At 51.7% G+C, this 26,518-nt stretch overlaps 2 protein-coding genes across 2 annotated transcripts in view; one reads left to right on the plus strand and one right to left on the minus strand.

The window, feature by feature from the left end:
• Positions 1-10,322: 10,322 nt before the first annotated feature.
• On the plus strand, positions 10,323-15,054 carry KCNK15 (potassium two pore domain channel subfamily K member 15). Its single transcript, XM_039728142.1, has 2 exons — positions 10,323-10,661; positions 14,126-15,054. Exons 1-2 carry the CDS (start codon positions 10,379-10,381, stop codon positions 15,037-15,039), a joined length of 1,197 nt encoding a protein of 398 aa, XP_039584076.1. The 5' UTR covers positions 10,323-10,378; the 3' UTR covers positions 15,040-15,054.
• A 3,132-nt stretch (positions 15,055-18,186) lies between these two features.
• The window catches only part of RIMS4 (regulating synaptic membrane exocytosis 4), a 55,297-nt gene continuing 46,965 nt past the window's right edge, over positions 18,187-26,518 (minus strand). The window contains exon 6 of the mRNA XM_039728183.1: positions 18,187-25,821. Within this exon, the coding sequence (XP_039584117.1) occupies positions 25,603-25,821 (219 nt within the window). The 3' untranslated portion in view covers positions 18,187-25,602. The remainder of the gene's footprint in view (positions 25,822-26,518) is intronic.

Genomic DNA, 26,518 nt, shown 5'->3' on the forward strand with positions numbered 1-26,518 from the left:
CCCAGAGAACCAGCCTTGGCTCCCACAGCCCACAGGAGCTGTGACACCCTGGCACTGCCCCCTTTGGGCAGGATTGGCTGAAGTAAAGCATCACCACATCTGGGGAGGGAGTGCTGCAAACTCTGCAACTCTGCTCTCACCCCTGCATCCTTGTGCCCAGATGTATCTTCTTGTCTTCTCCAGTGCCCTCTCCCTTCACTTTTAATAATGATTTAAAGATCTCTGTCCTAAGAAGCATCTCTGAGCACCAGGGAGAGTTGCAGGCATAAATCTGCACATTTTTCTGTGTTCTGTATCTGTCAAAGCAGCAAGTCAGTAAGGATCTGTGTTTTGGGCTGATATCTGAGATATGTGGGGTGAGATTTTAATTTTTTAATCTATAACTTCACAGTCCCCTTGAATTTCAGACAGTGCTGCTTCCCAAGTGAACTGGGGAGAATGAGCTCTTTCCCTTTATTAGGTGTGTGTGTAATTAAGGTTTAACCCCTGGCACATGAGCCTCTTCACAGCTGGTGATGGAGCAACAAAACTGCCATCCTTCCAGTGTGGTCACTGCAGGGATCCTGCTCAAAACGTGTGGGCACAGCTCCCCACTCCAAACCTCCCAGGGCTCCTTATCCCCTGGAACCAGAGGCTGGGATTGTGCCTGGAGCAACCAGGGCAGCAGCCAGCCTGTCCCAGTCCCACCTGCGGCATGGGGAGAGTTTTGGGAGTGAGTAAATAGGCAGGGAGCTATCATAATCCTCCTTTCCCTTCTCCCAGCTCTCTGCCAGACATTGGCAAGGCCACACACAAGCATTTGCTGCTGCAGGAAGGGGCTGGTGTCACTGGAGAAGCTGTGCCATGGTTATCTCCTGAATCATCACCCCTTTTGGGCTCCTGCCTTATGGCCAGCTGAACATTCCCCTTTCCCTCCCTTGGCTGTCTGTTGCCAGACTCTGAAGATGTCTAAAAGCAAGTGAAAGGAATCCCACCTGGACACTCTGCTTTTCCACAGCCTCTCTGGTGCAGCAGCATGGCGCAATGGTTTTGTCTGCAAAATCAAGCTGAAAGCAGATTTTTAGCTCCTTTATCAAGATTAGACTCAACCAATAAATCAAACATGGTGGGACTTCTGCTCCTGACACTAATGGGATCAGGATCAAGCTTAGAAATTTGGCAGCGTTTCTTGCTTCATTAAATAAACTGCTCTTGGTTGAGGATATGTTGCAAACGCAGTCAAGGTTTGTTATGTTACAGAGAACTTTTGAGCTGACAGCCCAGGGAAGCCAGTCAGGCAGAAATAACAGGCACACGTACAGATGCACAGATGTACAACCACTTTTTTCCTCCAAAATGCAGAACTGGGGGGTTTTTTGGCATGCAAAACACTCTACAAGAAGAAAATATTGCTATCAGCAACATCTAAATGCATAGAACTCAGCTCTGATTAATTCTTCATTTCCTTTTGCACACATTAGCTAAAATCTGGCTCTGACTCAGTTCAGGGGTGTTGGTGTGGCCAGTGGAGCCCTTACTACTGAACAAGTGTGGGTTGGCTGCCCTGTGCTGAGAACGTGGCTCATGCCTTTGTGTCAGAGATTTCCACAGCCCAGGGGAGCAGGAGCTGCTGCACACAGGGCTGGGGGTGCTGGGGACATCACTGTGGCACTGGGATGGTGCACGGGGCAAGCAGGCCATGGCCACAACGTGAGAGCCCTCAGGCCAGGTGATGTTTGGAGACGGACGAGAAGCAACCAGAGCAGGAGGCTCCCACAGGATTTGGCTCCCCATTGCTCCAGGCACCCAGCAGTAAGACTTTGGTGGAGCACCTTTTACAGTGTGGTGGGAGGCTGCAGTGTGCACACAAAAAGGGATGAGTCACTCAGGTCACTAATGAAAGGTCACAGCATCCTCAGATTCTGTGAGAGCCATTTATTTCTCCAGCAAAACAATTTCATTGCTAAAGTACCTTTGGCTGCAGTGACAACAGACCTGACAGGTTATCTTATTTACCAAGGGTATCGATCAGACTGGGATGGAATAGTAGATGCAATTATCCAGGTGAGCTGGGGAAAATGGTAAATATACCTGCCACTGGGGTGCTGTTGGTGAGTATTTTAATAAAAGAGAAAAAGCTGAGTCTTTGTCTATACTACACGGAGTGCTTTGGCATCCGAGGGACCAACAGCTTGTGCAGAAGAGAGCAAATCACAGAAATAGAACAACACTTAGCGTGCCTGTGTGAAGCCATCAGTCCAGCAGCACTCCTGCAGTGCACACAGTTATAAATAGGTGATGCTGGTGTGGGACCGGGGCAGCGGGAGGCGAGCAGCGCCGGGCAGCTCCCAGCCCGCAGCATCTGCATGTGCGCTGCACAGCGACTGCGGCTGCACCCTGCGGGCTCCCGTTTGTCCTGGAGGACTCGCCGAGCACAGGTTTAAAAGAGTTGTGCCATTTTTTACGCCGTTCCTTTAAATATCCCCCTGCAGGAAGAGCTGCTTGGCCCGGATCGCTGCTCGAGGCAGGCGCCAGCACAGGAGCGGGGCAGTGAGAAAGCCCCGGGAGATGCTCAGTGCACCACGACCTGTGCTGCCTCCTCAGCATCCTGGGAGGAAGCTATCATTTGAATTTTGCCCAACACCTCCGCTCTGTCATGAGCAGGAAACACTCAGATCCGATCTGGCTCCCTGAAGAGCCCTTCGTGCCAACGCACAGCCCAGCCAGCGTGAAATTCTTCTGCTTGTTTGGGCTTATGGGCAAAAAGTTTACCCTAAGGAGCATCAGAGAGCTCCCAGGCTTTCCAAAGGCACCACAGCTCCTCCTTGGAGATGCTGCCTCTGTGCTGTGCTCAGGACATCCAAGGACAGGAGACAGATTAACTCTGTCCTGGCTGCCTTTGCTCACTGTGGAGGAGCAGAGGTGGGGAGAGCCACCCACCACAGCTCCCAGTGTGCTCTGACCAGCACAGCCCACCCTGCAGAAGCTCCGTGTCTCCAGTGCAGACAGTCCCACGGCAATGGGGAGCTGCTGGCAGTGAGGAGAGCTCAGGGGCAGGTTCACTGGTGGGTTTGCCAAGAGACAGGAATTGTCACTGAATTAAATGTTCCTTGGTTTGGAGGCACAAACCCCCCTTGGAAAGTGTGTAGTGCTGGCCACGCAGTGCCATGCTGAGAGCCCAGAGGAGATGGGGATGCAGATCCTTTGGATGCAGCTCATCCATGAGCCTGGGGCTGTCCAAGAGCCCAGCAGGTCTGCACTACCCATCAGCAAATGCTGCAGCTTCCTGAGGGCTCTTGGAGGAAAGAAACTTAACTGTGCAAAAGCTGAAACAACAGATCCATCCCTGCAGCCACTGCACTGAGCTGGGATGTGGGAAAAGCTCTGGCAGGGTGCCCCAGGGCAGCAGCACAAGGGCCACAGTGAGGCAGAGGGGCTGCACAAGCTGAAACTTTATTTTTCTTTCCAGCAGGGCATGTAGAAGCAGAGGGTGGCTCATGGGCAAAGCAGCAGACTCATCCTCTCCCAAAGGTGTAGCACAGGGATTACAGCCACACCTGCCAATCCCAGCCTGGGGGATGTTCTCGTTGCCTCCACAAAGAGGGCTGTTCACTCGTCGCTCTCAAGCCAGAAACCCCCAAATGGCCCTGCCCTGAGCCTGTGTGGAGATGCCAGAGCATCACCTCCTGTCACTGCTCAGCGCCTCAGCTCCTGCCTCAAGAGACACTTACACAAAGGACCTAAAAGTCAGTTAAATGTTTCAGATCACAGAGAAATTTCTGGTTTATTTCTCCATTTATCTCTGGTGGTTTGCCTGCCTCCAAAAAAGCTTATTGTTAATTTAATTCCCTCTAACAGATTCATGGCAGATCTGTGTCCCAGTGCCTGGAACAGCTGTGATTCCTGTGCTGTGTCCCAGGGACACCACACAGTCCCTGAGCATGGCTGGAAAGAAAGGGCCTGCAGGGCCAGGGCTGGAGCAGGGGACAAGCAGCTGGACCAAGCAAATACAGGGACATTTTTGCATTTGTAGTTCACAGAGGATCTGTCTTTTCTCCTCAATTAGTCCTTCCAGAGAAAAGCCTGGAGAGAAACAGCTGGAAACTCTTTGTATATAAACAAGACTTCGTAAAATCTGCAGTTTTAAGGTGGAGGAAAAAACAAGTCCCTAAAACGGTGCTTATGCAGCAAGGGAAAACAGATATTTCATTTTGTTCTGTTCATTCCCCACTGGGAACCTGCTGTGCTCTCAGGCATGGGCAGCAGGAACACTTTCAAAGGGCATTTACAGCTCCCTTGGCTGGCAAATCGCTTGTGGCCCCAAACCCAGAGCTGTTCTGGCCAGTGGAGTGTGGGACCAGCCATGGAGCATCGCTATCAGGGGAAGAAAAATGAGTCTTGGAGGAATCAAACCCTGCACTGAAATAAGCCGGTGCCTGGCTGGGAAACTCAATCAACCTCTCAGCACCGGTTCTTCAGAGAAAAACAGGAAAGGACGTCTTGAGTTTTACTAATAAATGCACTTTTCTCCGGTTGAAGCCATGGGGCAGATTTGTTTTCCAGCGGGTTATTTTTAGTATCGAAAGGAGCCATTTGCTGTAAACTGTCGGCCCGGGAAGCGGAGCTCCGGGGGCCGCAGCCGGGACTGCGGCAGTGCCCCGGCCTAGGCCCCGACTCAGAGCCCCGGCTCCGGCCCAGGCCCAGCGACCCAGGCCCCGGCCCCGGCTCAGCACCGTGGCCCAGACTCAGCACCCCGGCCCTGGCTCAGTGCTCCAGCCCCAGACCCTGGCCCCGGCCCCGGCTCAGTGCTCCAGCCCCGGCCCAGGCCCTGGCCCCGGCCTGGAGCAGGCTCAGCCCCGCGGCACCGACCCACCTCCGGCCCCGCCTGAAGCACATCCAGGCGGGCTCAGGCACTGCTCCTGCCCCACCAGCCCCCGGTGGGGAAGGGCGCTGCCATGGGGTGATGGGGTCCCACTGAGCACACCCACCCTGCGGGCAGACACCTCTGCTCTGAGGCACCCAGTGCTCACTGCATGGCACCCAGCATGGCAGAGCCCAGCCTTCCCTGCGGTGTCCCACAGGATCCCTGCAGCAGCCCAGGACCTTTCCAATCCCTGCACTGCCGTGCTGCCATGCCTCCCAGGACAGGGTCAAAGCTGTCAGCGGGAAGCCTCCAAAAGAGCCTCGCATATTTGTAATTCCTTCCCAGACCCTTTGTCCCCCACCACCCCTGACCTCCCTGGCAGTCCCACGGGCTGGGATGCAGGGCAGTCATTTATAGCACGGCGGTGGGAGCAGAGGCAGGCCCAGGGCTCAGGCCCTGCTCTCCCTGGGGCCATGTTCCCGTGTTGGGGCTGTGCTGGGGGCCACGGCTGCTCAGTGCCACACTCACCTCGCCCAGAAGCAGGACCCTTCTCCAGACACACTCCCAAAGCCTCTCTCCTTCATCCCAGCGTCTCCTGGCCAGCCCACTCTGGCACCAGCAGCAGCAGCACCACAGAGCCTGCCAGCCCCAAAACCCAATCCAGAGAGCTTTGATTTAACAGGCTCTCAGCAAATATTTCCACAGATTTTTAAGTAGAGGCATTATGATTTTATCTTATTATTTTATAATTAAAGCCAAGATCCTCAAACATAATAAATGAACCAACTAAAGCATCCAAGATGAAGAACTTGCTAAAGCAGAGCAGCACCTTTCCCATTTGGTTGTGGTCCAGACACTTTATGGCAGGTACTTTGTGCCTGGCTGATGTTCAACTGACAGCTTTCCAAGCATATAAAAAACTTATTAGGCTGAAAATAGAGTTTGTGACCATAAACTCTCAGGAGTACTGTCAGCATTTCCAGCCCAGGTCTGCTTTGTGTACAACCACTGGCAGATGAGGCTGCTGGGGGGAGTGGGGTGGGAGGATGGGGCTGTGTGTCCCCTCAAAAAACCCTTTTTGGGCAGGAAGGGCAGTTGGGAAAGGCTTCCCAATGAGTTCTGGGCTTTTAGGAGGTGGCATAACAAGCTTTAGCATGGCTGGTACTGGGTAAGGTGGTTGAAGACAGTCACAGGTGGAACTGTGTCCAGCTGCTCTGGGGTTGGAAACCTGGAATCACATCCATGGGAGACCACGCGGAGGCAATCTGCATTTACAACCAGTTTATATCCAATGCTTCTTTAGTTCTCTTGCTGACCTTCCACATCACGATGCAGAGCAAAGTGCCTGCAGCCATCCAAGCTACAAAGGGCCCAGGAAGGAGGCAGCAGGAATTCTCAGAGCCCAGGGAAAGCCGTGAGGTTCCTGAGCCTGCAGTAACTCTGAGTGTGACCAAAGGACAGCTCTGAGGCAGCTCCAGTGCGCAGGAGGATGTTTTACAGGATAATTTGTGGAGTCATGGGACAGAAGCAAACACTGGATCCAGCCTGGATCCAATCAGGGGTGCTGTGTGTGCAGAGGAAGGCATTGCCATGGCCCTGCATGCAGAGAGGAAGGATCTCTCCCTGTGCCCAGCTCACGGTGCTGCCAGTCCCTCTGTGGCTTAAGGACATCATCTGAGCAGCTGCAGCTGGTTGTTATTCATACCCTGATACCTCACACTTTTTGGAAATTAACTAATCCATTGCTTTAGAAACATCCTGTGGCTTTGCCAGGCTATCTATAATCTAAGTATTAATGGCATTAAAGCTAGAATAGCTGATGCTTTCACTAAAGCAAACAAAACCATCAATTTGGTGTTTAAAAATAACCAAAAGAAGCAGAGTACATCAGGATGCTCCCCAAGCCCTCACAGAGCTGGAGCACCTTGCAGCTGCAGCCAGGGAAGGGGCTGACACCTGGTGGGATTTGGGATTGACTCAAGCAGACCCACACAACTGGTCCCTGTATAGTGCTTTTCGTCTGAGACTGCTAAGCAGCTTTGCTTATTTCAATCCATTAGAACTAGAAAAGCTTTTTAATAAACTCCCTGCCAGCGTGGAATTAGTAGATGTGGGCCAATTAGACACACTAATTAGGCACTGGTTTAAACACAGATGAGGTTTGACTTTGTTTACCAGCCTCAGAGGAAGCAGCTTCTCAAAGTTCACCTCCAAAGGATTGGAAAAAGGCACGTTCACTCCCAGTCACAAGCACCTCCCCACACAAACACAGCACTTGGACTTAGGCTTTATTTTCAGTGCTCCTGCTTTTCTTTGCCTCCCCATGCAATAAAAATGAGACATTTAATCTCATAATGCAACTTCTCACTGAAAATCAATGATAAAGTACATTATCTTGCCTGCCCTGAACCCACGGCTCCAGCTTGACCTTCCTCAAGCAGAACAAAGTCCAGGGAAGCACAAAGGCTGAACTTCTGGTTTCCCAGCAGGAAAGTGTGAAACTTTCCTGAGTCTCAGGAGAACAGGACAGGATGGCCCTCCACAGCAGCCATCTGACACAGTTTGGTGTCACTCATCCCTGTGATCCCTGCAGGCAGGAGAAAGCAGTGTGTGAGCAGTGAGAGGCAGAGCAGGCTGAATCCAGCCTGAATTTTGAAGCCTCCAGTCCCACTCCAGACACTGTCCTGGCTTGTTAATGGGGGGTTCTCGTTAGGAGATGGATCCTGCTACCCTTTCTGCTGCTGAGCAGCATTTATTCTACAGGGGCCTCTGACCTGCAAGAGGTGAAAGCAAGCCCCAAAAAGAGAAATCAGTGACATCCCAATCTCTATGACTTCCAGGGCAGCAGGGAAAGGCCATGCTGATGGAAGACCCATCTCCCAAGACAATGCAAGGTAAAGATTTCTTCTTGGGTCAGGAGACCTTGAAGTAGCCAAGGTTAGCCCACCACCAGCCACAAGGAGGGCAGGGCTAGCAGAAGGGAGCACTGAGAACTGCTCATACTGTGGCAGCAGAGATGCTCCTCCTGTCCCCAGTGTTCCCAGCCCCACAGAGGGGGAAATGCCACCACAGACCCCTCCCTGTGTAGGCAGCACCTTGGGAAAGCCATGCTGTACCACCTCTGCCCGAGCACTGCTGGCTCTCAAATGCAGGTTTGGAAACAAACTGCAGGATTGGAAACACAGGTTTGGAAACAAACTGCAGGATTTAGTTGGTGATCCGCTGAGATTGATGCTGCTCCTAAAGGAACTGGGCAAGCACCTTGTGCCTGTTGTCACCCACCCAGTGGAGAGCACCTCCCAGGGGTTTCCATGCTGCAGCCTACAATGGCATGTTGGCCCAACATCTTCACAGAGGAGCTGCCTTTCAATAACAGGCTACAGCATCAGCTTCAAATCCAAATTTTGTCCAAATATCACCCAGGGACCCCAGAATTTGACCTGCAAGGCACTGCAGACCCCAGAACGCCTCCTAAAAGATGTGTGACAGGCACCCAGAGATGCAATCATTACAAGATCTTCCTCTGTAATGGAAGCAACAGAAGCTCAGTGAGCAGCTCTGGCTCCTGGCTGCAAGGTGGGAAGTCTTTGCTGACCAGTGGAAAAAATTACCAGCACCAGGTGAAGTGCATCTTCATGAGCAGGAGGCCCCCACACGTGTCTGGGGCTGGAGGTTTGACAGCAACCCTGTGAGCAGGGCTGCAGGCACACCACGGAGAACACAAAGCAGACACATTCCTGCAGCAGAGGCTCTGCCCCATGATTTAGGAGGCTGCAAGCCCTGCGATGTCGAGCAGCACGCTGACAGCTTGTGCTGATCCTGATGGATGCCGGAGTCTATTTTTTCTCCAATAACAACTTTCACTAATGGTGCTGGCACGGAGGCTCAGCAAGGAGGAGGGAAGTGGCAAGTGGCCAGGGTGAAAAAGAGTTCACAATTACAGTAGGAAAGGCCACCGTGTCCCTTTGCTGGCCATGGGAATGCTGAGGACAGGGATGGAAGGGGCTCTAGGAGAGCACTGAGTCACCCCCTCCTTCAGGAGAGCACCCACTGCACCCAGAGCAGTTTCAGCAGACACCCAGACATCTGCTTATCTTATTTTTAAACTCCTCAAGTGACAGGGTGCCACAATCTCCCCCAACAGTCTGTTCCAGTGTTTCACTGTCTTCATGGTTAAAAAGTTTTTCTTATGTCCAGTTCAAACCTTCATTGGTGCAATTAAATCCCAAAGCATCTCCTCTCCAGAGAGAGAAGCAAGATGGATGAAGAGGGATGTAAGCCCCGTTGTTTTTTCACTTGTGTGTTTTATTCCCAGCCAAAGAAGAGTTTATTTTCCTGAAAGAGATACTATCGCCTGCAACACACAACTCAGAAGTATCTTTCTATTTTTAAAAGTGAAGTATAGGAGTTACATAAAAGCTATGGTAACCAGGAATGAGAAACAGGGTCTTCAATTTGTGGGCTCTGCCTGCTACCACAGCTAATTTCCCTGCTCCTTGGGGCTGACCTGGGCTGTCCACAGCACATCAGTGCAGAGAGGCTGAGCTCACTGCCCCCCACACCAGCACAGGGTGGGCAGGCCCCACATCCCCTGTGCCTGCAGCCTCTCACCAGTGTGCCAAAGAAAGCAGCAGAAACACTGAATCTGTTTTTCTTCCTTTCTGCTCTCTTAAAACAGCGCTGGACACAACAGGCCAGACTCTGCTCTGGTAACCAGCTGAGAAAAGGATGACACAGATAAAGCAGGCAGATAACACAGACAATACAGATAACACAGATAGATAACACAGGTAACACAGACAGATAACACAGATAGATAACACTGGGAACATAGATAACACAGATAGACTGCACAGGTAACACAAATGGGTTACACAGGTAACACCTCAGCGTTCCTCAGTGCCATGGGTGTGAAGGGCCCAGAGCAGGGCAGAGCAGCAGGAGTCAGGGCTGCCCGTGCAGGGCTGGTACCACAGGGATGATACCACAGGGATGATACCACAGGGATGATACCACAGGGTACTTCGGGACAGCCGCCCAGCCCCAAAGAACCTTGCTTTTGGGAGGGCAGGCAAAGAGGGTGTAGGCACAAGAAACTCCTCCAGCCTGGGAGCATCCAGGGGCAGCTTCGGGGAGCGGGGATGTTACTGCTGTCACTGGCACGAGAATGAACCGCGGCCTCGCTAGGGCTCACCTGGAGCCGGGCGCTGCCCGGGGCTGCCAGGCTGGGAGGGCTCGGGGCACACCGGAGCCAGCCTAGGTGTGCTGCGAGCTGGAGCCCGCAGCTGCCGGTGCCCGGGGCAGCAGGAGCCGGTGCCTGGAGCCCGCAAGAGCTAGTGCCGGGGGCAGGCAGGAACCTGTGCCCGGGGCAGCAGGAATCTGTGCCCGGGGCAGCAGCAGCCGGTGCCCGGGGCATCAGGAACCCATGCCTAGGGCAAGCAGGAGGCCCTGAGCGGGACCCGGGCTCGGTGGGCGGGGGGCGGCGGCGGCGGGGCCATGCGGAGCCCGGGCTGAGCGCGGCGGCCGCCCCTCGCCATGAAGCGGCAGAACCTGCGCACGGCCGCGCTCATCCTCTGCATCTTCTCCTACCTGCTGGTGGGCGCCGCGGTCTTCGATGCGCTGGAGTCGGAGGCGGAGAGCGGCCGCAAGCGGCTGCTGGAGCAGAAGCGCGGGGAGCTGCGGAGGAAGTACCGCTTCTCCGCCGACGATTACCGGGAGCTGGAGCGCCTGGTGCTGCAGGCCGAGCCGCACCGCGCCGGTCGCCAGTGGAAGTTCGCCGGCTCCTTCTACTTCGCCATCACGGTCATCACCACCATCGGTGAGTGCGGGCAGCCCGGCCGGCGCGCCCGGCATCCCTCCATCCCTCCATCCCTCCATCCCCGAACCTCTGCACCCCGTGTCCCTCCATCGCTGCCTCACATGTCCCTCCATCCCCACGCCCCTGCACCCCATGTCGCTCCACGTCCCTGCGCCCCATCCTTCTCCAGCCCCACACCTCCAGTACCCCCGGGAGCTCCAGGGCGGTCTGGGGGGTGCCCGCAGGACAGAGGCAGGTGTCACCCTTGCAAGGCTGGGACATCTCTTCAGGCTACCTGCTAGCTGACCCTGTGGGACCCCAGTGCCTGGAGGGGGCGAGGTGACCCACGGGCAGGCTGGGGCCACCCTGTGCTGGGGGTGCTGTTATAGCTGGGGCCGCAAGCATGGACATTGTCCCAGAGAGGCAGCAGCTTGTGGGGCTCCTGCGGGAACCTCTGGAGCAGGAAGCTGCCAAAGTTGGCAGCGGTGTGGGAGGGCAGAGGTAGGGCCTGTGTCTGTCCCCTGTGCTGGCTCCAGCCAGTGAGCTGGGGGAAGAGCTGGGCAAGAATTGTTGGCTTCTTTGCTGGCCCAAAACTCTGGGTGTTTGGCTGTGTGAGATCTGCTTCATGGAGCCAAGAGAGCCACGAGCCACTGCCCGCTGCCTGCCTGCACAGAAAGCTGCAGAGACATGGGTGTCAGCTTGGAGGGGAGTGATTGAATCACTTATCCATACTAGAGCCCAGTGCAGTGGTTTGTCCGCTTCAATTTTGCAAGAGAATGAAACTAAATTGAATGAGGGTTGTCTTAATTTAGGTGAGATTAGCCACATGGGAGTTGAGCATTGTTTAATGAATCCACTTAGATTAATTCATGCACCCTTGGCATCCTGTGGGGGTAGACAGGGATCCTGTGCTTGTGCCACTGCTTGTGCTGGAATTTCAGTCAGCAGATGTGTTTTGGAGGCAGGAATCCTGAGGCTGAATCCTGCCTGGCACAGCCAGCAGCCACCTCCTGTTCTTCAGGGCAGGACTTCAGCCTTCCCGCTTGTGCTGGAATTTCAGTCAGCAGATGTGTTTTGGAGGCAGGAATCCTGAGGCTAAATCCTGCCCTGGCACAGCCAGCAGGCTCCTCCTGTTCTTCAGGACAGGACTTCAGCCTTCCTAAAGGGCTTGGGATGGTGGAAATACCTCTGGTAGCATCATCCCTCAGGACAAGGGTCGGTGGGATCAGCTGCACTGTGTTACCAGAGACCAAGAGGTGGAAGAGGGACAGGTATCTTGCAGGCCTTGCCTGGGCTCTCCATGTGCTCCCATGGGATGCAGTGTGGGGTTTGTGCTGGGAACACACATGGTCAGCAAACCACGGTGGGCTCAGGGCATGGTTCAGGTCAGACCACAGCAGGAGGGAAAGATGAACAGCTTCAGCAAAAATCCCCATCATCACCTGACAGGTTATAGCTTCATTTACATGATTTTCCTGTTGGCTGTGACAAACAATGGCTGTGCTTATCACACACCCTGTGTGATAAATAATTTCAGCCCAGGTGCCGTATTTCTCAAACACTGACATGTTAGATCTCTTTATATTGGGCTGTGCTCCAAATACCAGTTTTAATGTTATTGTAGCTGTGTTTACTCTTTCTAATTCCCTTTGTCATTTCAAAACCATCAGTCAAACACTCCTTCAACAGTCTCTCAGAGTATAACAATTGTTTTTCCACTTACTGCTCTTGTGGATCATTATCTTTACATCCTCATTGCTGTCATTGTATTATCTCGTAGCCTGGGACCTGGTGATTGCACTCAGTTATTAAGCTTGGATCTGACTGGGAGGTTTTGCCACTGCAGTCTCCTGTTTGCTCTCTATTTCATGAAATGTGGCATGCAGGCATTAAATCCATTATTTTTTGTTGTGTGAATTTGTGAACAGAAAGAGCAATTAGAAGCTGGTCCCTTTCTGCCAGCTGGCAGCTCTGAGCACAGCATGGTGAAGGACAATGCTGCCCTCAGCCCCTCAGCCCTGTCCCACGCAGGAGTTTCCTGCAGCAGGAGGTGTGCTCAGGAGCCCAGGATAACATGGTTATCCTCCTCTGGTCCTTCCATCAGTGGGTGCAGCACCTTCCCCAGGTATCCTGGAAATCCATGGGCAGCAAGGACTGAGGTGAAGCCAAGTCACCACTTCAAATAAGACTGTGGGGTAACAAGAGGGTGTTTTCCCCCATGTTCTCCATGCAAAAGTCACACAAAATCATGCAGAAAGTGAAAATACAAATAGCTGTTTGTGAAAGGCCTGGCAGCAGCACAAGAAGGAGCTGGCACTGTTCTGCAGGCACTTTCAGAAGGGAAGTTTCAGGCCCTGGTAGTTTCTTGTAGAAGCAACTCAAAAGAAAGGCTCAGATGCCTTTGGATGCCTTTGGATGCTGTTACTCCCCACGCCACGTGACTCCCTTGCACTGATTTTGTTACTCGTCCTCTGAGGTCAGGGGCCACCAATTTCTGCTAAGCTGCTGTAATTGAGGTGGGCACGGAATCGCGGGAGCCCGGAAGGTTGCAGTGAATACCTCACTGTGCCTCACAGTGTAATGGTGTGTGTCCTTGAGTCACAGCTCTGAAACTTGGGCCAAGGTGGAGAAATTAAATCTCAGAAGGCTTTCAAGGAGAGCCTTGTTGTCCTGGAGCTCCTTGTCCCCAGGAAAAGGGCTGACACAGCTGTGGTGACACAAATGCTCCCTACCCTGCATCTAAACCAACACAGCCCCTCCTCACCAGCAGGCCAGTGGTGCTTTAGGTCTGAGTGTTAGTGACACTGGAGTAAGTCTGGAGTGGGTCTGCAGAAGTCCTTCCAGACTTAGCTGCTCCTGTGGGGAGTGTCCCTATAGCACAGGGCTGCAGGGTCGCTCTGGCTCCTGTCCAACAGGCCACACAGCAAATGCTCCTAGAGATGAGACTGAAATGTGCATGTGACACTGGATGGCTTGGGAGGAGGAGGAGGAGCAGGTGACAGGGGAGGTGGCAATGCCCCTGCAAGAGCAGTTGTGGATGGGTGTGTTCCTCCCCACAGGGTGATCTGATGCTGCTGGTCTCAGCATCCTGCAGAGCCTCTGTTCCCCCTCGCCGTGGGGTTCAGGTTACCCTGCACACCTGGCACTGGCACAGCAGCCTGGCCTCTGGATTATTCGTGAGCTGCAGGAGACTTGCAGACCCCAGCCCAGCTCTAGGCCTTCTCATGACCTCTGTGACACTGGGGGCTATCAGGAGGGTAGCTTCTCTCTTTAGAGGTCAAATGAGGTTCTGCCTACATGAATGTGCCATCATACCAAAGGATGGGCATCCCATGGCCCTGTTAGCATTGCCTACAGATCTGTTATTGAGTCATTTTCCATTCTTCTCTCCATTTTTCTACTGCTCCTCTTGGTCACAGGGCAGCCTTACTGGAAACCCAGTGAGGGTCTGACACCACCTTTCCTCTTCCCGGTGTCCTTCACAGGTTATGGGCACGCTGCTCCCGGCACAGACGCTGGCAAAGTCTTCTGCATGTTCTACGCCATCCTGGGCATCCCCCTGACGCTGGTCATGTTCCAGAGCCTGGGGGAGCGCATGAACACCGTCGTGAGGCTCCTGCTCAAGAAGATCAAGAAGTGTCTGGGCATGAGGACAACCCATGTCTCCATGGAGAACATGGTCCTGGTGGGCTTTCTGTCCTGCATGGGCACCCTGTGCATCGGCGCCGCAGCCTTCTCTTATTTCGAGGGCTGGACTTTCTTCCATGCCTATTACTACTGCTTCATAACCTTGACCACTATTGGCTTTGGAGACTTTGTGGCTCTGCAGAAGAACGAGGCTTTGCAGAAGAAGCCCCCGTACGTGGCTTTCAGCTTCATGTACATCCTGGTGGGCCTGACTGTCATCGGCGCCTTCCTCAACCTGGTGGTGCTGCGGTTCCTGACCATGAACTCGGAGGACGAGCGGCGCGACGCCGAAGAGCGAGCCTCGCTGAGGAGAGCCCGCAACAACATCCACCTCAAGCCCAAAGAGGACAGCCGCAGCAGCAATGCCATTTTTCTCCCTGTGGAGGACAGGACGAGCCAGATGAACCTGATCCCGCTGGTGCAGGAGGACGCGGAGAGGCAGCGGCGCCAGTCGGCCGTGTCGGCGGCCGAGGTGCCGTCCTTCTGCACGTGCCTGTGCTACAGACCCCAGGTGTGTGGCAGCCCGGCGCCCTCCCACCCCGAGACCCTGAGCTGCCACACCAACCCCGTGTATTACAACTCCATTTCCTACAAAATTGACGAGGTGTCCCTGAGCACGCGGGGTCAGACCGGCTCTTCCCCGGGGAGCACTTTGTCTTCCAGCAGCCCTCGCTGCCGGCAGCACCCCCGGCTGCGGAGGAAATCCATCTAGGAGCACGTGCCGAGCCGTACTCGGAGCTCGAGCCTAGAACAGAGATGTCAGGTTCTTCTTACTCACTTCTTCTGTTCCCCTCCCTGCCCCCAGCAGGAGCCTCTAAACCCTGTTGGGAAATAATGATTCCTTTTTTGCAGGCACCGAGTGACATCACTAGTTTTTCTTTGCTTTTTCCTCCCAAGTAGGTTCAAACATTTGGGACTGGCAAGAGCCTCCCCCTCCCACCCCGATGTGAAGCCCAGTGAGCTGCAGGTTTGCTCTCCCACCTCCCTGCTCCCCAAAGGCTGCCCTGCTGCCCTCCCACCCTGCTGAGCCTTGGCTGTGGCTGCTGCCAGCACATGACTCTTGCTCCATGGGCTGGGCTGCATTTGCTGAGTGTCAAAAGTAAAATGTGTGTGAGCAAGACTTGCAAGGCTGGGGACTACTAAGTTGTCCCCTGGCACCAGGTGCAGGTAAGTCAGTGCCACACATTAGGTTTGCAGCTGGTGGGTGGGCAGGAGGGAATGGGCTGCAGTCCTGGAGCTCAGGACAAGGGGACAGCTTCATGGAGGAACTTCATCTCCTGTGAGCAGCCCTCTGGGTCTGAGCTCAGGCCTGTGGCTGCTCAGTGCTTTTGGAAGCTGGAGGCCCATGCACTCCCCACTTGCCCACCAGCACACCTTGTCTCTTTTACCTGCCCACCACGGGTAGGTTCTCCTGGCTGAAATGGCTGGAGGGACACTGTGCCCCATTCCCAGGGGAAGCTCAACTCCCCCAGCCCAGCCCAGCTCCAGCTCTCCTCTGTGCTGAGCCCAGACTGTACTAAAGGCAGCCCCCAGCCTCCTGAACTGCAGACACCTGCAAACAGCTTGGTCCTAAGCAGATTTTTTTTTTCTTAGCTAAAATCACCCCTTCCTTCCCCACCTTTCCTCCAGCTGGCAGCCCAGCAGCTGTGCTGGCTCCTCACCTCCTCCCAGTCCCTGTGAGCCCAAGGGTTTGTGCTTGTTGCTGCTGGGGTTATCTGAGGTGGGGGTGGTCCCATCTCCACGTTCATCCCCCTGTGGGATGTGGTACCTGCACAGCCACGCCTGGGCAGCTCTTTCCAGCTGGTGACCCCAGCGTGGCCTTTGTCCATCCTGTCTCATCTGCATGAAAGCAGGGCTCTGACAGTGGCAGGAGCTCTACTGATTTTTTTTTTCTCCAATAATGGACATTTTAACTCTCAGTTCTATTTAAAATACCCTCTGAGGGGGTTTTTGTGGAGAAATAGCCCCTTTTCCTGGAGGGGAAGGCATGCAGAGTTGCCAGCATTGTGAAGGTCTCAGGGCAGGCTTTGCTCTCTCCTCCTTTTGTTCTGGGTGGCAGCTTAATAAAAGGTGAATCCATCAGGTGGTGGTTGATTATTTGTCACAGGGACGAGCAAAGGGATGTGTCCAAACCCCAAACCCCAGGCTGGCTCCCTGTGGGTGCTCAGGCAGAGAGGAGGATGCAGGTGCTGCTGGGCTGCCACAGGGGCTGGTTTGTGACACCTTCACCTGGGTGCTCCCAGGCCCTTTGGGGTGGGTGACATCCCAGGGGCTGGGAGATCCAGCAGCTGCCTCACACCCAGAGTCTGAGCCCAGACCTGCACCAGCTGGGTGAGCCTTGGTTTACAGGGGAAGGGGGAGGAGGGGGGAACAAAGCAAGCTGTGAGTGTGGAAAACAGGCTTAAAAATGAGGCTTTCATTGGCTTCTCAGCTCCTCAGTGTGTCACTTCACGCTGATCCCACCAGCTCAGCCCCTTTGTTGCCATGTCCCATCTCCCCCACCCTCCCCACGGATTTCAACCCAGGGTTTGGCTCTTGTGCTGCCCTCTGCCATCAGAACTGAGCAGATGGAAATCTGTCCCTCCTTCCACGTTGAGCCTTGGACATCCTCCCAGTGGCCAAGATGGAGCTGCACCTCTCACCTTCATCCATCGTTGTGGAGGCAAGCAGGTCCTTGATTCCTGCTCAAGTCACGTCATGGTATTGCTCTGGTGAGATCCACCCCTGGTGGAGCTGGAAGCAGGAGAAAACCTGAGCCCAGAGGCTGAGCCAGCCTTGCACTCTCCTCTGGCTTCAGCAGGGCACTGCCCAAGCTCAGTGGCTTTGTGGCCGTGTCCCAGAGCCCACCATGCAGCCATGCAAAGGCACAGCCCAGCAGAGGCAGCAGGGCTGGCGGTGTGACCTCCTCACCCTGGAGGGCAGTGCTGGTGGTGAGGTGACAGCAGCTGCCTGTAGCTGCTGCTTCCATGTGGCCTGAGCTTCCAGGCAGCACTGCTTGGCTGCTCACTGACAGCCTGAGCCCCCTCCTGCATGGGAAACTGGTGGTGGTCTGAGGGTGGGAGATGCTGGGCTGCCCCCTGACACTCTAGAGAAACCCTCCTCCTCCTCCTCCTCATCACTGCTCCCCAGACTGCAGCTGGGGCAGGTGGGAAGCTGCCCCTTGGTCTCACCCTGATGACCTGCAGAGGGATTTGGAGGCATGACAAACACCTTTTAAGAAATTCTTAGTGAACTATGACTTTGTGATCCCTCATTCCCACGGGAAAAGGCCTTGCAGTAGCTCCCCAGAGAATGGTGCCCATTCTCAGCACCAGCACCTCCTCCCACAGACCCCTCCAGCAGGATCCCCCACACGTTTCCCACCCAAGGGCTCACAGCTCCAGATCATCCAGGCAGCAGCTGCACACCCAGTAACATCTGAGGGTCTCCTTCTCTGGGGTACCCAGGCTACCCTGCACCCACACTGGATGTTCCCAACAGCCTGGGCCAGGGGTGGTTTTTTTTCTGCCAGTAGTCTTCACCTCCAGGGTTTCAAAATCACCCTTGAATGGCCAGGGCTGACCGTGAAGGGTCTTGGAAAGAAACCAGCAGACTGGGGTGGTGAGCAGAGCACAAGTGGGGGCTAAGCTGTGCCTGGAGATGCCCACAGCCAAATTACATCCAGAAGTGGCTCAGGGAAATGCAGGTTTGAAGCTGGGGCTGATTGAGGGAGCTGGAGTGACAGCCCTTCCATGGAACCTGAGACACACCAGGCTGAGCTGCTCTCATTCACCCCACGCACAAGGTCCAGCTGAAATCCTAAGTTGAAGATAATGGTGGTGACAACAGAGACACTCCACAGAAAACCTCCAACACACCATAGGAAAAAAAAAGGTTTTATTATCACCATTATCAACGTTTTCATTAGCTTAACACTGAATTGTAAATCACTTATTCATTACATATTGTCTGAATAAAACCTACAGACAGGAAAAAAGTATAGCAGAATCCTCTCCTGACTACAGACGAGTGGCCGGTGTCCCACCTTCCACCCAAGGCAGCCCAGGCACCTCGCCAGCCACTCGCCACCTGGGCAAGCAGGCTGCCCAGCTCCATTGCCTGTGTTCCCTCTGGCTCCACAGAGATCACATCTCACCAAATGATGTTAAAAACCTCCAGAAAGTTTTGGAGAGGGTTACAGAGGCCAAAAAGAGCAGATCTCAGCTGCCCCCACTCCTAGGGAAAAACAAGAGGAGTGTTGTAGTGTGCCTGCAAAGTTACTGGGTTTTGTGGAGCAATTGATGAAGTAAAAAGGTTTAACCTGTGAAAGCAGATTTCCCTAGAGTGGCCAGGCCCTGGCAGTGGGGAGCAGGGAGGGGGCAGGGATGGGCTGGGTGCCCCATCCCCAGCAGAGGCCAGCTCTGCACAGCGCCCGGGGCTCCCGGCAGGCAGCGGGGATGGATGCTCAGTGCACAGAGATGCCGTGGGCAGCCTCAGTCCCCTCGGGCTGGAATAAGGCCTCGTGTCCACAGGGAAGTGGGGACCCATGGAGGGAGCAGAGGGTGCTGGGGAAAGCAAAGGGAAGGCAGTGGAAAGCTCTCTGGGAGCTCCCGTGCTTTCCCCTGGCTGTCAGTGATGGCACATCCCGCCTGCCCGGGCTGCCCAGCCCCTGCAGAAGACCCTGGCTCCTTCCAAGGATGGCAAAGGAAGCAGTTTGAACATGGGACTGCTACAAAACGTTGGCAGGACACGGGCATCCCTGGTGGGTGGCAGGCCATGGCAGTGCTGCGTGAGGGGGTCTCAGGGGAGGCACTGCATCCCCAGGATGCCCTTTCACCGTGCAGGGAGCAGGAGGAAAACAATCCCAGTGTGGTGAGGCTAGGGGAACACACCTTAAGATTCAGCCTCCAAACCTCACTTTCCATGGTTCCAAAGCCAAAACCAGCTCCAGGTCAAGAAGACAGAACCACCAAAGAAGAGGCCAGTGTTCAGCACTGGGTCAGAAGCAACAGCCCCAAAGAAAAAACTGCTGAAGGATTTGAAGCTCCAGGCTGGTATTTAGTGGGACCTGGAGTCCCCATGGGCAGATATCCTAACATTTGGTGCCCAAGCAACTACAAAAATCAGCTCCTGCAAAGCTTGTGGGATGGCTTCAGCAAGGTGTGCCTCAGTCATTCTCTTGGTTGGTCCTGCTCCCACCATGGCTCAGTGAGTGGAGCTCAGAGCTGCCTGGGCACAGTGTGTGCCCACATGGCCTCTCTGCCAGACACAGCCCTTCCCTGCCCTACACAGGGGGCTCAGCCCACCTAACGTGCCCAGAGTAAACGCCAAGGCTGTCCATGGACCTGGCCAGGCTGGACTGCTTTGGCTGCCATTTTAGATACTGCAAAGTCACAAAGGGAAAGTCCTTGGTCATCACCTCTGTTTGCTGGTGCTCTGGGAAGGGCTGGTGCAAGGTCCTTCAATTTCAGCCACTGAAGTGCAGAGAACCAAATGCTACAAAGAAACTCTTCCCAGTTCCTCTCCTCCACCAGGATCAAAGCAGCTACCAGGGGGAAGGGAGGGCAGAGGGGGCCTGTTCTGTGGGAAGAGCTGGAGTGTGGTGCTGCTGTGGTGGGTGAGCAGCTGGGGATGGACGTGAGGCTGCCTGGGACGTGGCCACTGAGCAGAGGAGTCTGGCAGTGAGAGCTGAAGCCACATTCTGAGAACACCTAATCACTTGCAAACTCCCCGTGGAACAACTGTGCTCACAGACACACACCTGGGCAGGTGTGCACTGGGGTAAACACAAAATCCTTTCACTGATCATTCTCTTTTCACCGATCATCCTCTTTTCCAAATGCTTGGCTCAAATCTGGCAGCTGCAATTTCATTTTAGATGCTCCCTCCAGGTCACAATAAGCCCTGGACTCCTCTACTGATGGCACTTGCATTCACACCTCTCTCTCTCTCCTCGAAGCATTTCACAAAAACCAGGAATTCTTCCAGCATTCCTTGGGGTTCCCAGCACCACTGGGACCTGCTGCCTGCACAGCCAGCAGCCTTGAGAACAACATGGGCACTTGTCCAGTGGGAAATTCTGGGAGGAATCCACAGGCAATGGACTGGGATGCTGTTTTGAAGCTCTTTTATTCTATCACTACATCACTGATGGAGCTGACTTAAAATCCAGTATCCTGATCCTGCCACTTTGGAAAAATCAGAGAGCCCAGCACTAGCAAATTTCTGAAGCAAGGCACAGAACAGCCTGTGCCTGTTTTACACCTTGGTCCCCCGTGATCCCCTGCAAAGGTGCAACCTCTCTGCCTTGGGTGGAATTTTGTAACAAAATGGACAAATACCACCTATGAAATGGACAAAATAACCCACAGAGCCTTTAAAGAAGAGCAGCCCAATCTGCTGCTCTGAAAAAACCCCTCCCTTTAGCCTGCCCCAGTATCTCCAGGAAAATAGGCAGCTGTCAGGCAGAACTCAAGTGGCCCCAGAGTGCAAAGGCTTTTTTTGCTTTATCAGGGCTACAATGGCAGTGGGAACCATTCTCGTCAAGTTACAAATACTAGATAGCCTAAGAAAAACAGGAGATTGAAACAGTCATGAAGTTTATACTGAAACTATTTTTTACCTCTGTAGTATGAAGTCACCTACAGCTGTTTCTTTCTTCACCTAAGAGAGATGTCATGTTGATGGGCACAGACACTCACAGAGAAGTCTATAGAATGAATATATCTCACAAGGCAACAGCCCAGTCTCTGTTTTTTACAATCAAAGTTAATATGGACCTTTTTCAAAAGTGATGTTGTTCAGATTGAAGACAATTAGAAACTGTATCAACAATATGTACTACAGCCTGCAAGTCACAATCTGTGCACACCCAATGGAATATATTATTGCTTGGTAGCCTATTAGACTTTGTTTATAAAAAGATTTTTATACAGAGTACAGGATTATGACAAAACTAGCTAAGTAGTTCTCATCTTGAAAATACAACATCTATTCTTTCAACAAAGTAGCTGAGAGTTAATGAACAATAACAAATATTTACTAATATTTTTATGGCCAGTTTGAACAGAATTTCTTATAGGACTCTTTTCTGGTGTTTATTTACATATGCCTCTTTTCTTTTGGAAAAAAGTTGATAAAATATAACAAGGAACATAGAAATCAAAAGAATGAGTAAACTTCATACCAAGAACATCAAACATTTTTGAAAACACTAAATTATGTTACCTGTTAAAAAACATACATATCATTTTGTCTTTAAAGAAAAATATTTTCCCTGTTTTAAAATATTACCAACAGCATGTAATAAACTAACTTAAAATGAGTTTCATAAAAAAGTTGTCTTGCTGTCTAAACATTACTAAACATGCTTAGGTTGAGATTCTGTTAACTGCCTCAACATCTTAAAAACAGCTCCTTTATAGGAACTTGTGATATTCATACTCCAGAAGACCTGCAAATTTAGAACAGTACAATGATAAAGGATCCGGTAGCTAGGAACAATAAATACATATTTTCACTCAAAGAAAATAATTCTGCAATGTCCTTTGAAACAATCCATGGCCAAGAAATCCCTTACCCTGCCCACAGTGCCTGCAGTGCAAAGGGAGGCTCCAGCTGCAGGATGAGGACCCATGGATTGAATTGCAGAGGGCCTTGGCCATCCCAGCTGTGTTGGGGCAAAGGGAAAGAAACACCAGGAGACTGGGAAAATATCACTTTTTTTTTTTTCCTGAACAAACCAGGATCATGGTCATGGCTGCCTTTTGCTTAGAGCACAAAGAGGACAAAGCCACGTGCGAGGTTGCTCTCCCTGTGTGCAGGGGATTCCCACTGGGGAGAGATCATTCTGCTCTCAGCATCAAGATTTCTTTGTTTTCCATAATGCAGGTATCATTTAGGGATTGGCTCTCCATGGGTTTTTTGGCCAGCAATGCTCCCTTTACCTTTACAATGTAGCAGTTCATGCACAAGGAACAGAGAATCAACCCTGAGTTGGGCAGGTATTTATCTCTCCTCAGTCTCATCCCTCATAATCATTCACCAATCAAAAATACCATGACACCTTCTTTTTCTTTTATTTAAGTCTCCTGCTCTTCCTCTCTCCCTCCCTGACTGTAACCAACAGCAAGACTCAGGCACTGGAAAAGACTCAGCCAGGAATTGCAAAGGGGACAAAAGTTCAGTTTTCAGCTGCTCATCACATAAATGCTGCTTTATACACGACCACACTGGTAATCCCAACTCTCACATCACATCACCTTAGACAGAAACTGGCCAGCCAAATTTTTTGGGGCGAAGTGGCTTAGGCTTTATAAAAATAGGCTATTCCAAGCCTGAGACCTATCTTGGATGCTACACTGGGAGTCTTAAATCAACGGGCAACCAGCAGAGCTCTTTTCTGGCTGCAGTACACCACAGCCAGTGCAGGAATCATGCGTATGAGTGAGGCAAGAATTTGAACTGTAGGGTACCATGCAACTCCCCCAGCCTCACTCTGTGTCCCGTGGGCACTTGCAGAAGGGTCTGTGAGTCTGCTTTGTGAAGGAAAGTCACCTGCACTTGCCAGTCCATGTGACTGTGCTGTGCTTGGCAGCCAGGGACTGCAGTGTTCACTTACTGGGGAGAAACAGGACTTGGAGTGAGTAAAACAAAAGCGAGAAGCACTGGACCACGATCAACCACGCAAAAATGCAGAAGAAAATCGGACAGAGCAGACTGTGAAACTGCCTCCAAACTACAGAACTGGAGATGTTAACAAAAATAACACAACTAGAACCGTAACTTCTTTATTTCACCCTGACAGTGACCCTTCAGCATGATTAAAACCAGACGGAAGATAGTCCTCGGTGTTAAGGAGTCCTGTGGTAACTGAACTGATCATCACTGAGCCTGCAGAGCTCTAAAAGGGCAGGAAACAGAGACAAGCTGCATCTGCCAGGCACACAGGAACTGAGCTTTTCGACAGACAGTCGTTAAACAAAGTTTTCTGGGGAAATATTTTTGGCATGTATAGTTTCCTACTCGCCATTAAAACTGCAAAAAATGCTGCATTTGTCTTACTGGGCACAGGAAACTCAGGATTAACTTAGCTCTTACTGGTAGGTGATGTCCAAACCAAGTACCAATACAAAGTTTTCAGCATTACTTAAGACAGAAGCCTTGTTGCCAGGTCTGGCATGTACCTGGAGCTCCCCACAGTCCTTTTAAAGTCATAGTTATTAAAAGATCCAGTGCTACAAACCACTAAATCTACCTAATCTATTCTAGTTCATACACATATTGTACAATATTGCCTAGTACTCACTACATACCAAGAGGAAAAGATGCTGACTTGAATTACAGTAAATGTGCTTCTTTTTTTAAAAATAAAAATAAAAGAGAGAGCGCCACAACATAGTTTGACCAGCATGCAACAAACTTTCTTCAGCTAATACATAGAAATTGACTAATACAATAGAAAAAATAATTAGTGAGAGGCCAGAGACATATTTGATCAAGGAAATTAAGAGATTTATCTGAAATGTTGAGGCTTTTGCCACTGAAGACTCAAAAAATTAGTCATTCTATGTCCCTTGTCCTCCTTCCCTCTCCTTTATATTATATAATTTTTTACAGATTATTGTAAGGCCTATATAATTTTTGCATCTATCCTGTAATTTATCTCAAAATAATTTAAAATGCCATAGACAAGCTAGGACCAAAAGTAACTGCTTTTACCATCCACTCAACACTCATGCTTTTACTCTAAAAAAGCTGAGGTCCACATGCAGAAATAAATGCTCAGTATTTCTCTATGACAGGCCAAGAATCTGCTCATTCCTACATGGGACATGGAACCTTCACTTTTAAATCACAAAGTAAAACATCTCTAAAAGTTTATTCTGGGACAGCAGTCATCAAATCCTCATTTAGGAACTAAGACAAAACCTAGCCAAAACAGAGCTATCAACAGAAAATCTTTGGAGATTCTCCGTGATTCTGGATAATTTAACTGTCTGAAGGATCCAGAGCACTTCCTCCAGCACATGGCTCTGCTGGCAGCAGCTGCCCCAGCTCAGCAGATGTGCTTTACTCATTTAATGAGCAGAACACATGTGCTGTGGCCACTGTGTCATCACATGCCTCACTCACTACCTCTCTGTACTTTGGGGACCACACCTCCTCTTGCAGGACACTTGACAATGCCAAGACTGCCTAAAGCTCCCCTCTCTCCACAGGGAAGGTTATGGGCTCTCCAGCACCTTCTTGTCAGATGGCAAACTGAGATTTCTTTCTTCTGCACCCCCAGAACCCCCCATTTCCTCTCCCATGGCAGAATACAACAGCCCTGTTTCAGGTCTGGGAAGGAAGGGCAGCATCTCCAGCAGATATGTACCAGTACCAAGGAGATGAAGGGAAAAAGCAGGAGATAGAAGACATCATGACTGAAGGATGCACAATAACAAGTGAGGGAGTCAGCAAATTGCAGAATGTCTTATCTGACAATACAAAACACCTCAAGCTGCAAGTGTGATGTTCAGCTCCCACTTGTAGTGTTTTGGGGTTTTTTTCTGAGCAAAACTGTGGTTAATTAGCCCGCTAAACTCGAACTCTGTTTAAACTGTCTGCTCTAAGTAGGCGCTACTTGTTCTCCCACCAAGTATGCTTCATCAGCAGTGTTAGACACGTAATGCAGTAAAGACACTTGCTGGTAATTTGGCACAGTTTGAAAACACAGCAACGACAGTGTTACAGCTAACATGACTCAGTGACAGGGAACTGATTCTAAAGAAAGAGTTGCAGGTTTTTTTCTTCTTCTTCCTCTCAGAAAGAAAGACATTATAAAAAGACCTAATGCTTCCTCTTAAACTTTCCGTTCCTGCTCTTTTTAGGCCAGATGATGACCTCTAAATTTTTCAGGTACTTTCTTGTGAAAGAATCCATATTAGAAATTTCTAACACGCACAGCTAAGAGAAATTAATTCCTTGCTCCCCCAAATTCTTTCGAATGCTGCAACTTTCCAGGGTTAATATTGATCTGAAACAAGGGTCCAAGAATGACAGCGAGAGAAGTGAAACAAGAGGTGTATGTCTAATTTGACAACTAGGACTCATGCCCCATGGCACCTCCTCCTCGGACGGAGAGGGCACAGTGCCCTCCCCCTCGTCTTCTGTCTAAGGTCACTGGGTTATCCTCCTCTTCCAGCTCCACAAGAACTGATTGAACATGCATTGCGCTTGAGGTCAGAGTTCCAGCAAACAAAACCTTGACAGCATGTTTAAAAAACAAAAGCAGTTCCCCCTTCCTTACTCACTAAGACCTGTCACAGCAGGGTCCCACTGTGCTCTCCAGGGAAAGCTGTGAGGACTGACGCAGGAGCGGGCCTGTGGTGGGATCTACCATGGAGGAAGTTGGGAAGAGCTTGTACCAGCCGATTGCTAAAGTTGACAAATCCAGTTCTTCCAGGAGAACCCTGGCGACTCCCATGAAGTGCTTGCGCTCCATGCGTCCATAGTTTCCCCAGACTATCACCTTAGGGCAAGAAGGGGGAGCACAGTTAATCCTCCAACTTCCACACTTCCTTGGGAAGCACAAGTCTGACCAATCCTTCTACTCATTCAACTTTCTGGAGCTTTGCTACACTCTGAGAAGACCAGAAATATTTACTCTATCAACAGGTGATGTGAAGTTCTGCCTGATGATATTACTTTTTTATTTTAAGCACATGTTTACAAATCCTAATGTTATCAGATTTTTTTTCCCCCCCATGGAACAGAGGTGAATGTGCCTGTGGATAAGACACCATTCTGCTGGGCAGGGGCAGCATCTCCACCAAGTATCCTCAGGGCTGCAGTCCAACACCTGCAGGTAAAATCTGGTCCTGGCATATAACAACAGGCTTTGGGCACCAAAAGGTGGCCTGGGGGAGAAGGGTAGGAGCAGCTCCTGATCTGGAAAAATAAACCAACCAAAAAAAGGTGGGAAACAACTTGGGCCAAAAGCCAACAGACTGAGAAGAAGAGCATGTTTTAACTTCTGCACACAGATCTCATGCCATGGGGCAGATGGAGATGAGGCATGGCCACTCACCTGGAGGAAGGGCAGGAGCCAGGGACACGACATGAGGGGCATGCGTGAGTGACAACGCAGGGCAAGCAGCACAGAGGGCTGAGAATGGCTCACAGACACAGAGGAAGGGCAATGAAAGAGCTGGCAGAGGAGCAGGGAA

The sequence above is a fragment of the Passer montanus genome, unplaced genomic scaffold (assembly GCF_014805655.1).
Source record: "Passer montanus isolate IOZ18808 unplaced genomic scaffold, ASM1480565v1 scaffold64, whole genome shotgun sequence".
Taxonomy (NCBI): domain Eukaryota; kingdom Metazoa; phylum Chordata; class Aves; order Passeriformes; family Passeridae; genus Passer; species Passer montanus.